Source organism: Scomber japonicus, chromosome 7 (genome assembly GCF_027409825.1).
Source record: "Scomber japonicus isolate fScoJap1 chromosome 7, fScoJap1.pri, whole genome shotgun sequence".
In the NCBI taxonomy this organism is placed as follows: Eukaryota; Metazoa; Chordata; class Actinopteri; order Scombriformes; family Scombridae; genus Scomber; species Scomber japonicus.
In genome coordinates, this window is record NC_070584.1 from 12075836 (window position 1) to 12088749 (window position 12914).

At 41.2% G+C, this 12914-nt stretch overlaps 1 protein-coding gene across 1 annotated transcript in view; it reads right to left on the reverse strand.

The window, feature by feature from the left end:
* The window catches only part of ncanb (neurocan b), a 128516-nt gene that overhangs the window by 69750 nt on the left and 45852 nt on the right, over nt 1-12914 (reverse strand). The window contains exons 6-9 of the mRNA XM_053322366.1: nt 11829-11956; nt 8944-9237; nt 6948-7820; nt 554-1798 (exon numbers count right to left, since the gene is read on the reverse strand). Of these exons, the coding sequence (XP_053178341.1) occupies nt 554-1798; nt 6948-7820; nt 8944-9237; nt 11829-11956 (2540 nt within the window). The remainder of the gene's footprint in view (nt 1-553; nt 1799-6947; nt 7821-8943; nt 9238-11828; nt 11957-12914) is intronic.

Below are 12914 nucleotides of genomic sequence, written 5' to 3' on the forward strand. Positions count from 1 at the left end.
GAGAATGAGAAAGGAGAAGAGACTGCAGTCAATTACGAGTCCCATCTTGTAGTTTCTGTCTACATTGATTTGTTGGGGACTAGGATCTCTGCCTCTCCCCAGTTCACCTAATTGCACTCACTCTGACCCACTAATTACTTCACTAAGACCTAGTTGGTCTCACCTCGCTGCACTCCCTTGCTAGAGTTGTCTCTAAACCAACATGGGAGGCAGGGAGGAGGAAAGAAAGAGACCATAAAGGCAAAAAAAGAAAAAAAAAGAACAAGGCTGGATTAAGAATGCATGATGTGTGTCAGAGCAAAAGAGAGAAGGGAGATGTCGAATGAAACAACAGGAGACACAGCAAGAAAATAGAGGGGCATACATTTGAGGTTGTTTGCAAAAGCTGTACTGTATGTCCTCAGAACAGCGGCGATATGAATGATCATTCTGGCTCTCACTGAGCTGCATACATAATTAAATAATTCACTGCTGATTACATAATCACTCATAATCACAAAGATAATAGTGACAGTGAAGATCATTCACTGGCTACACCGCGGATCTTACATACCTGATGGGATGAGCCCAAAGGCCCAGTTGGGTACAAGAATGCCGAAAGGGTTGCTTGAGTCTTTGCTGTCTGTCGTCATCGGGGATTTGCGTTCCTCAGACTTTGGACTCACACCATTGAAAGGTGTCCAATGACTTCCCAACACGAATGAATCAGACACTGCAGACCTGGATTCCATTTCTGTAGCGCCAGCTTTGGAGTCCAATGTGACAGTGGTCAAATGAATGACACCCATATTTGTTTGAGATTCCTCGCTGGGTGATGAAGTGGCTGAGAAGCTGCCTTGCTGGTTTGGTGAGCTTGTCGTTTTCTCAGTCTCACCCTGAACCCATGAGATGGGAATAGACGACTCTTTAGTGGAAGAGCTGTCGGAGAATATTTCTGTTGTAGCTGCCGTAGTGGTAGGATCTGTTTTCTGCATATCTCTGATTGTCAGAAGTCCTGCTGTGCTCACTTCAGAGGTTGTCAGCATCTCCAACAAGGCTGCAGGTGTGGAAGTCACCTCCTTGAATTCACTATGACTGGGGTCTCTGCCCAAGCCTTTGCTGTGCTTCCTGATAACAGGAGTGAAACCTGAATTTGAACTACTTTCTCCTTTGTGTGAAGAAGCAGAGACGAAGTTGTCAGTAGGTCGGCGGACATATAGGATTTCCCCCCTGGCCTCCTCAGCTGTGTCTGGCTCCTGGGAGCCCTGAGGTGGGGTGGTGGTGGGCTGCTCCACTAGCTGCCACTGGGACAGAGTAGTATGCTCTGCCACAGTCACAAGCTCACTCTGGCCATGACTGAGTGAGGACTCTGGATTGACTTTACTGTCCGACAAGTTGTTGGTGTTTATATTCAATCCAAAGCTACCAGGAATGTTGCTCCCTTCTCCACTCCCCTCTATTTCCTTCTCCTCTCCTAATGCACCTCTGACAGCTGATGGAGTGTTAGCATCTTCCCCATCCTGGTCCCTCCCTTCGCCTGAGTAGTTTTCTGGGTTGTCCTGTCGAAGTGAGGTGGGCAGGGTCATCACGCCAAGGGGCCCTGATTTGGCTTCCATGGGTTCCCAGGTTGGACGTTTACCAACATAGGCCACATTTCCCGGGTGGCCGAGTTTGGAGCCACGCATGGACTTGATGGCCCACCGAAATGGACTGCTGGGGGCAGGAGCAAAAGCGTGGCCTCCTCTGGGACTCTTAGGGCTGGATATGTTGATGTATCCACTGGATGGTGATCTCTCATTGGGACCTGATGCCGTGTATCCTACAGGGAACAGAAAGCCAGAATGGAGTAATTAATATTCCATTACAGGGGGTAGGGAGGTGTGGGGGTAGAATTAATTTTATGGATATGAAATTGGCAATTAAAACCCATGCCTGGCTTACATGAGCCCTATAAAACTCTTATAGGGAGCAGAGTTTTAAACTTTGTATCTTCAGAGTGGACCTGACCATGACCTGGTGTTTTCACTGGTATGCATTTAAGTTGTTTTTATTGTATATCTATTAAGTCTATTTTGTGACCACTCAAATAATTTTCTCTTTGTGATATTAGTTGATCAACTGTAGTTATGTGAGTATAAACAGAAGGAGAAATGAAGACCACATCCTTTGGGATTGTGTCCCAGCTGTGCTTAGAGCTTGCCATTAAACAAATACATGAAGGTTTAAAATATAGCGAGAAGTATAAAAATATTCATGACTAAATATGAATCAATCAAAGCTAAAGTAAACATTATTATTATTATTTGGAATTATTTATAAAGAGTCTGTCAAAGACTCTAAACCAATCTAATCATCAAAAAATGAGATCCAGTAGGGACTATTAAATTATTTCGTATTACTAGTTTTTACATATAAATACAACAGCTTATAGTCTGTTTAGTATGCCTAATATACATTCAGAAGTGCTTTCTGTATCCATAATCAGTATAAACACATTAAAATGTCATTGGGGTTTAAGCTGAATTTATTTTATTTAGCTTTTTACGCTGTAGACAAGCTGTAGCTTTTGGTGCAGTTAACTGAAATTTACTGTAAATTGGATGTTTTGGGCTTCTTTCCTTACTGGTGGAGCAGATCATCAGTGTGTTTGCTAAAGTTGTTGGCGCTAAAGATGGGAGTCACCCATCACCCCCACTGTGGAAACCCATGAACACTCACATGCCCCCATGCACACAGACCATCAAAAGAATGGAGGGGTGTATTCAAAGTAATTTCACACTTCTCTTCTCTGTCTCTTTTTTCTTTATTCCCTGTGGATTATTTTACCCCAGACAACCTCCTTGCCTGTGGTGAGAGAAGCCATGTGGAAAAACACAGGAGCACTTGCAACATGATAAGCAAATGACTTGCTCCACAACAAGCTCCATCTAGACCAGTTTATTTAGATGAAGTAGTCCACTGTACCTTATCTGCTTACAGCTTTAAACCAGACACTGTCTGCACCATCAATAATTCATTCTGTCTGCATGTGTGACTCATGGCTGGTGTGTGTGTGTGTGTGTGTGTGTGTGTGTGTGTGTGTGTGTGTGTGTGTGTGTGTGTGTTTTAGGGCAGCAGTGCAGTCAGGTTACTGAGAGGCCGAGTTTGTGCTGTTACCATCATCATCCCTCAGCTTGGTTTGGCTGTTCTTAGTTCAGTTAACATGTCTGAGCAAGGGGTACAGTTAACAACACAACCCTGCACAACAAATTACAAGGAGAGGGGGAACATACACAAATATGTCCATGCATAAAATATTAAAATGTATGTAAATTATTCAAGAGGTCTGATGTTGCCTTATGCGTAAGTGAGGTTTATGAGCCCGAGGTTCATTTCCATAAGAGCCATGCAGCCCTGCGTAATTGTCCTATCAATAATCCAAATAGCTAATTACATACTTTTACTACACACATTGATGAAAGCGAGAATAATTAAACACATTAATCTGGTTTGATCATCTATGTAATGACCCATGTAATAAATAGAATGAGATAATTAGGCATAGGTTTGGATGATTTCATGATGCTATTTACAGCGCGGTTAAAGTTCAGCTCCACCACTGTAAATCTGTTTGGTGGGAAAAGCCACAACTCGACACTGAAATTCTGCAAAACAAACTTATAATAAACCCCACAGACGGTAATTGTGTGCTTCTGCTGTGAGTGGTTCTGCTGTGTTGACTCCACTTTGCTGGAGTAAATGGGCTGAAAGAATCCCTCGGGTCAGGCAGACATGATATTAAATTGTGAGAGTGGAGGCTGACAATGAGAGGGAGAGAGAGAGATGGTACACTTGCCACCTTCGCTGATCTGGAGATATGGCATCTAATAAAAAAAAGACTGAGTAGAAGTTACTGCATGGCCATGTGAATCATGACAGGAGCCTCTACATTGAGTAGAGTCAGCGCACAGACCTCTGCTATCTTCCATCACATAAATTCAGTCTCCAGTTTGTGGGAAAAATTATTTAAGTTATTGTTCTATATTCATTTTCACATTTTCAAAAACATTTGACTCAATACTTAAAGCTTAATCCTTTTTGGATGTACTGACCCTCAATCAAAGAAGTAACATGGCACCATCAATTACTAAGGAATGCTGAGATCCAAGGGATTCCCTGCATTGTACAATAACAGAGTTAATCCAGCTCACTGATACATGAATTGGGAAGTTCCAACATTCAAACATTAAAGAAAGAAACAACTACTGTGGAATCCTGAGAGGACTCAGACTAGGCACTGCTATTTGTCCTGTCCTGAATTATTTATTGTGTATACTCCGTCCATTGATTAAATGGTTTGAAGAGGACTTAAAGACACACTGGGTCCAATTAGAAAAAAATATTATATTACCATACACTTTTATGTGCTTTTATCAGGTTTATCAAACAAGTACCGTAGCACCCAATTTGGACCATTTATAGGCCATTTGATTTATATGCGGCAACATTTTGGAAAGCTGGATCAATGGGAAGTAAAATGTCACATGTATTCAATGATGACATCATAGCAATTGGTGGAAGACCCATACAATTTCCAAAGTGGTAAAACTGTGGTATTAACACCCTCTCAAATTACAACAATGGACTAAGGTCATTTGAAGACCTGAGAGATGGATTTAATTTACCTACCTCATCTTTTTCTTTTTCTTTTTTTTAAACCACATGTGGTTCGTTGGACTCAGTCATTACCTATTCACCCACTTGTTGAAATGATAACAGGTTTTAAAAATGGCAGGGGCTTTGTGTCAAATTTGTATGAAAGGCTCCAATAACAACTAGATTAAAAGCAATGAACAACACATAGATTAAAGGAAAGTTTGAAACAATATTCCACTCACTTCATGTCTTTATAACCATCATTTACTGAAGTTGTTCAAACATATTATACAGTAATATCTTCAAGAAAACATTGTCAACTTAAATTGACTCCAAGCAGTGTATGTTTACTGTGTTCAAAAGAAAGAGATTTTGAATGTGCATGTATGTGGATGTGGATTTTCTTTTGTTCCATGAAATCCAGAAAATATATTTTGTCAACTGAAACTATGGATGTTACAACTGGCACAAGCCTTGCCATGGTTATACTTGTACATTAATATAGGTAAATGTGTATTATTCTCCACCATGACCATCTTAAAATTGGGGTATATACAGTACCACAATATGGGTGGGTTTACCCTAACCCTAACCCAAACTAAGAAATAAGGTTGCTGGGAGTGTTGGGAGGAGGTCAAAAAGACAGTTGGGAGTGTGAGGATAAAGAGCAGAGTTAAATTATAATCAGGATCATAAGAGGACTAAACAGAAGGTTTGAAGGTTTTTTTTTTTATTATTTATTTTTGTATTTCATTATGTGAATGTATATATTAATATATATGTGAACACCTTAGTGTACAGATGTAAATGTGTTATGCAATGACAACACAATATGTCAGTTACTTGATTTGATGTGTCATGTCTCCTTCATAATGAAAGCAAAGGTGGGACTAAAAATGAAAACCAACACAAATTTGGTCACAAAAAGAAAAAAAAAGACTCCTCCTTGTTCCCCTTTCTTCCCTCTCCCTCTATCTACTCATCCCTCTCTTGTGTTGCTCATCCCCACTGTAGTGATCATTACCACCTACCTTCACAGAGCCACGGCCTAATTGGCAGAGACATAGATGGAGGTGAGAGGGAAAAGCAGTGCAGCCCAACCTCTACATTAATTGGATACAGCTGTGAATAATACATGTGGACTAAAGCTTGGATTTTCATTAATACCGTGGGGGGTGGCATCAGATTTCAGGTAGCACAGCAGTGAGTATTTATATTAATAAAACCAGCAATTGCTTGGTGAGAAAAGCCTATCACTGTAATTGGATCATTCTTCTGGCTGTCTGTGGGACAGTTTTTCTCTTTCTTTGTATCCTCCCCTCTCACTGATACCAAGAAGATGTTATTTGTGGTGGCCATTAAAAGCAAAGCTGCCATCCTTCCACTTGAGTCTTTGCTACATTTTCTTTCACTTGTCTTTCATTCACACACACTGGGAGCTTTCTGCTACATTTCTCTACATTTTTGCCAATACTCTGCGTCTGTGCTGTAATTTGGCATTACTGCAGGTGTCTGCTCCAGTAGTTATTGGTCCAGTAGCCTCCCAGTCACGAACCATTTGTCTAATCTTTAGTCTACCTTGGCTCCTGTAGTTATAAACTAGAGGAATTGATTTAGGGTTTGGCTGAGCTGAAAATTTAGATGACCTTTTCCATTTTTGGGTGTATTCCTGGGGATAACCCTAACCCTAACCCTAAACTTTCACCAATTTCTTCATCTGTTTCATTTATTGTACTTGGCTAATACCAAGTCATTTTTTCAGCCTAATACTTCTTTGACTCCTAAAAATAAATTGTAATTTGTGACAGAGGTCTGCTTTGCACTAAATACAAAATACACATGCAAGGAAACCTTTTTTTTAGCATCGAAATAGACTAAAATTCAAGTCTAGCTGTTAGACTTTCTGATTTCCTGTATTGTAAACAAACCATCTTGCCAATAAATATGAGATTAAAGGCAAAAATGTCTCCACTCCAGTGTTTTGCTATACTGTATGTGGTATGCCCCTTTTGTTTATTTGCAATTATGGTTTAATTAAATTTACAGCAATACTTCAAACTGCCCTGTGGAGGAATACATTATAGCTCACTCGAGGGAAAACGGGAGAGAGTAGAGTGGAGAGACAGAGGCTATTTAAAAAGCATGATGCAAACAGATCCTGTGTTTTCCAGTGACATTTAAATGCACCATGTCTCTGTTTGGTTTAAAACAATTTTGGTTTCTATTCGACCTCAAATCTATGTCAAAGTCACCCTCAGTCGATACTTTTAAAGGTTAAAGGTGAACTCTAAACACACACAAAAACAGTGTTGCATTAAATGGAAAGCTCATACCGTTAACAGTGGATGGAGGGTTGTCAGTAGACATGCTGGAGACTCGTTCTCCTGGTTGATTGGTGGTGACACTTTGCCCTATGTTTTGGACTGCAGGCACTAGTCGAATCAATGGCATCACTTCTTTCTCCTGCTCAGAGAGACCTTCCTCTGGACTCTCTAGTCCGCTTGTAGGAGCCCTGAAGGAAAAAGCATCACTCCTGTGCTCCATGATGGCATTGTCCATGCTGCCCTTGTTTCCACTGGCTTTTGGAACACTCAGGTTTCTGCTGGATGCTTCTCCCTGTGTCTGGTTCTCTCCTGCCTTTGCCTCAGGCACTGAAAGGCCTTTTTCTGCCTCCTCCATCTCGACACCTCCAGTCCAGTATCTAAAGGGCTTCATCAGAGTGTTAACAAACTCAGACAACACACTATTACTAGTTTGAGACTGCGGAGTGGATGAAGCTACAGATGATATTGTCGGGGTGTGCGATGATCCAAAAAAGCCACCATCCTCTTCTTCATGGGCAGAGCCTCCATGGTTCTCCAGGCTCTCGAGGTCAGACAGGCCCAGGATGTTACCTCTTTTTAGGTCATCAGAGTCCTCCTGGCTGGGTTGTCCAGTTCCGAGTCTGTCCTGTTTTTCATCCCAACTCTCCTCTGGCCTCAAGTGGATGACTACATGCTCCTCAGAGATCTCAGAGGAGTTGTTGATTCCAGCAATGGAGCGGACCCCCGCTTTGTCCAAGTTGACCAGCCCTGTCCAGGTGGAAGTCTTGGAAAAAGGGGCACTGTGTTGGGCTTCAGTGACCGTGGAGTCGGCCTCCGCTGTTGGGTTGGTGGTCTGGTATAAAGCCTGTGCCTCTGCTGCCTGGACCCCCGCTGGCCGGTGGGCTGCAAAACACAACAATCACATTTCAACCGAAGTAAGGGTACTGTTTTCACTTGACCTGCTTTATCTGCTGCTGCACAAACACAGCACTAAACCTCACTTTACCACTCTCCTCCCACTGCAGCAAACCTGTTATTGCTATTGCAACAGGATTAAATTCAGAGTAAAAACACTGTGATATGCAGCACAGTGTTTCAGACTGAAAAAGTGTGGTCACATGTGACTCCGATTGTTCTACTACAAAATCCAATCATTTCTAAATGAACAAATACGCGTATATTATGGTCATGTCATATTAATGAGATTGTATAGTAATATTATTTATGTAAGCCCTATCTATGTTATTAAACAAAATATATTAGCATTTTTATCGACTTTTATCTTGCTGAAAGACATAATTTGTTTGAAACATTAATGTGAATGTGCATACAACGTTTCTGGAGCAATAAAGGGGTTCATCTATCAGTTTGTTCTGACAAATGTGCTGCTTCTTTGTTCCCATGCTGTTCTTGTTTACTTATAATGATTGGGTTATGCAGATGTTTTGCTTCAATGAAAATTTTATAAGCTGACACTGTGAATTATGAAAATGCCATTCTTTTTTTCCATCTGCAGAAATACTATCTTCAAATGTCAATGTGCTACAATAATTGTATTCATGAAAGACAAAAAAAAGCTTGTATCTGGATACAAAATAGTGCCAAATTATAAAAAGATAAAACCAGTGAACAGGCTAATGTGGTGTAAGGTCAACCCCATATGAAGATGAAACTAACTTATTTCAGTCTCAGTTGGCACACGATAAAAAGACAAGGTCAGACACAGTCACAGCAAACCCCAGTTGGCCTCATTCATGGTCTTGCTTGTTCTCTCCCTCTGCCTTTCATTTCCTGCTCTCTCTTTCTTTCTCTCTCAGGCTTCACAACATACAAGACCTCAAATTCACCAGGGGGGACACAAATGTCACAAAATCTCTTTGCAACTATTTCATCTGTGACACAAACATCTCGTGCTAATTAAAAACCAGAAAGGGAAGTAAGTCCCCAGACCCTCCCCCTCATCATTGCCAAGCCAATTACCACAGTGATGTTGCACCGACTTCATCATCACAGAGCTCACGTGTACCTCGGTAACAGAAGGCGTCGAACAGGGCAGTGGTTTCTGGGAATCCGGTACGGTTGGGATTGTTGTAGACTGTCCGCACCCCAGGCTCGTCTCCGCCGCAGTTCTTCCTCGGGACGTTGATGGGATAGCGGACACTGCCATCAGCCAGCCAGCCAGGATCACACTGGTCCAGGCCGGCCTGCCAGGCCAAGTAGAGCTGGCCAACAGTAGTCAGCTGTGCTCCCAGGGAATGGCAGTGGGTGGAGGCCGTGGCCAGGCTCAGCCTCTCCGGTACCGTGGAATGGAAGACTTCACCTAGGAGGAGGAGGAGGAGGAAAGAGAGGAGAGACAAGGAGTTCAGTTCAGTGTGTTACTGAGCATGGCTGAGAGCCTGACAGCATTTTTGCCCTTAGTGTTCTTTGTTCAGTTTGCTTACAATTGCAGTTTTTTGAGAGAGTTGGTTTGCAGTTGGTTTGGTTGCACAAAGTGTTGTACTGTAAGTAAACTTTGAGTTTGTGTCTGTTTTGTGTTGTGTGTGAGCATGAGTGAGAGTCTGGTAAGATACTTTAAAGGCAATAAGTTCTACTGATCGTCTTTTTCTCCTTTGTCAACTTTTTCAAAGCAATAAGTAGTGGAGACTTCAAGCAGAGAGATGAAAGAAAAATTTTACTCACTACGCACATGAGTGTACTTTATTTTTTGCATAAAAATAATAAATATCAGTAATTCAAAGTATAGTCTAAGATGTGAATTCAAAGCAGTTGCAGAGAGGGATCTGAGAAAGGGATGAATTCACAGACAGCGACTGAGGGAAAAAAGAAAGGAGAAGGTGGGGATAAAATAGTAATGCAAAAATACGGCTTTAGCAAGCGAGACGAGGAGAGCTCAGGAGGACCACTACGTCTGCACAGCACAAATAAAATTATACGATCAGATGATCCGCTGGCAGTTCGGTGTGTGATGAAAAAAATATGATGCATGCTGGAGGAGTGGACAGTGAGAATAAGGAGAGGAGAACAGAAGAGTGACTTTAATATGAGCATCCATGAGATTAATGCCAGCAGTAAAGAATGGTGTTGTGCTGATTTATTGAACCGATATGGAGAGGTGAAGGGTAAAGGATGAAGACGCGAACAAAATGAAAGAGGAAAGAAGCAGAGCAGAATTATGTGAGTGTTGTGTGAGAAGAGAAGAAATAGGATGACTGAAATATTTATGGAAGGATATTGAAATTATAATAATTCATTGAAAAAGAAATCATAACAGAAAGAACGAATCACCTCAGTTGGAGTAATTGAATTTCTTATTTCTAAGACTAATGTTTCACTTTTCACTTAATTAAGCCAAACCATATATAATTATAAATTCAAGGTCTATTACAGTAAAGCCATGGCTGCATGTTGAACAACAGAGATTATTATTATTTTTTTCTACTGAAGAGAAAAAAACATTAGCTATCCAGTAGGTAATTTCAATTTGATTGAACACAATTATCTGCTGAGTGTTTCAATAAGATTGTTAATTTCACTCAATGATCCAGAAACCTGCTACATACTGTATGAAGCCAACAGGTGGTCGTGTAATGTTCTCTGCTCATTATCTCAGTCACATACAGGTGTTCATATCATCTATAAATAGCTATGGTAACTCTTGCTGCTATTATGCTTAATGACAGTTTTGGTTGCACTGCCTCATAAAAAGTGACCCATATAAACTAACCCCTGCAGAGTCTCTGCAGCGTTTATGACTGTTGTTTGGAATATGGATGGAATAGGGGATGAATTAATACTCACAAACACCTATTATTTCAGTCAGCCAGCTCGTGTCGATTTGATTATAATTACAATTGATTACAATCTGAGCCTACGGGTGAATGCTGGAGTGGAGCAGGACACTCATGGCTTAAGTAATGAGCCATCATAATAAGAAGCATGTGACAGATATGTTGCAGTGAGTGGAGTATGTCATGTCGTGTGAGCAGAAGTCGACTCCAGTTGACTGCATGAACTAGCTTCCCTTCATTAATTTCAAATATGTCTAACATACAACAGCTTATCACAATTTCCCAGAGCCCAAACTGAGATATTAAAACTTATTTTTGTCCAGTCAACAGTCATATGAGACAACCAAAAGCAAACAAAATACTCACATTAGAGAAATTGGAACCAACAAATTATTGAATTTTAGCTTGGAAAATCACTCAAGCAGTTATAAAAATAGTGGCTGATTAATTTTCTGTCAATCCACTAATCCTTTTTGCTCTAAATTGAAACATAATTAGTGGAACACTGGACTATTCCTCAACAGTGAAATCCTCCAATTATGTAAACACTGATTTGATTAAACACAGATCACCCCTCGCTGGACAGAGATGTAAATAACTGCTCATAAACTTTTAAATGTGTCTTATTGTCTGTGTATGGTATCTCTTTTAAAATTGTAAGTTAATGACCTGTCTAGAGCTGCAATAATTCCAATAATTGGTTTTTAAGATGTGGATATTTTCTAGTTCCATCTATGACAGACAACTGAATGTCTTTGGGTTGTGGACTGTTGGTCGGGACAAAAGAGGACATTTGAGTCATTTTGGGCATTGTGAGACAAAATAACATTTCTTATCACTTGGTAAACCAACAACTGATTGATTCATCTAGATTAATCGTTTTAGGATAACACTACTGACCCATTTACTGTAGCTTACCTGTCTGCATGAGGTTGTAACATGCCAGTTGCTCTCTCTTTTACTCCTATGAGCTCACCTCACCTTCCTCCTCCACTGCCCACCTTCTTTCTGTGCTAACAGTGCATTAAGTTGTGGTTGCAGTGTTCTCGCGTTGCACACCCACAGCTTAGTGGGCCGATGCATGACTAAACCTAAATGTATGGTTGCAGCTCCTGAATCCTACCTTCGAGCTTCTTAGCGAAGCAGTAGACATCAAACAGCTCATCGGGTAACCTCTGGCCATAGTTACGGACTCCAGGTGAGTCCTCGCGATCGCCATAGCAACCGGGCCGAGGTGACTGGATTGGATACCTGTGGAGAAAACCAAGAGACAGGAACAGAGAGAGGGAGGGAGAGAGAGAAAGAAAGAAAGAGAGTTTACAGAATAATTCACCTGCTATTTTACTTGAAATTGTTTCTAGAAGTGTTTAATGTTCTGGTAATATATTAATACCAGTAACGCTAAAGCTTGAGACAAAAAGAGAAAGAGGGCGGTAGAAGCACAAAGTCAAGGAGAGGTTAAAAGAATCAAGAATTCCTTCAGTGGTTTGGCATGCCTGTGGGGCTGAGAAAACAGCGATCTATATTCAGGCTCCAACTGAGCAATTATTCCACAAGAACATTGATTCCAGCAGCACTAGGGCACAGGGAAAGAGGCTGATTAAAAGATTACGCTGGGCATACAGGGACTTATGAAGTACTAAGAAAAGAGACACAAACATACACAATCAAACATACATGCAGAAGGCACAAATGCACACACAACTATAATCCTGGTGTGCTATTCTTACATAGAAAACCTGCTTTCTGAGCACAACAAGCAAACTAAGTCTCGTAATGTTTCTGGCCCTTTTCTCTTTGTCTCTCTCTCAGCCTCCTTCTTTCTACTTGGTGGCTGATGAAGCAATCGCTGATGTCTGTGCTTTTTTTTTTTTTTCTCTCCACAGTATTAATTGGACACTTTCCTCCTGGCTGATGTGCAGTCAAGAGCCTCCTGGACCTGGGCCAATTAGATAGCTCCCACGTGGAAACAACAGGAGCGCAGGACGGAAGGAGAGAAAGAAATGGGGAGGGAAGGCAAGCCGCAGGAAGGTTGTGAAAAACTGTCAGGGAGACAACAGTCAATCTGCTGGGCTAGTGGAGCAACAGCGATTTGAAATTAAAATGTAGATATGGAGAACACTGTTGAGAGACGAGCTCTGACTGGTAATGTTAAGAGGGACTTAATGGAAGGTGGCAAGCTGAAGCACACGCAGCAGTCTGACAGACA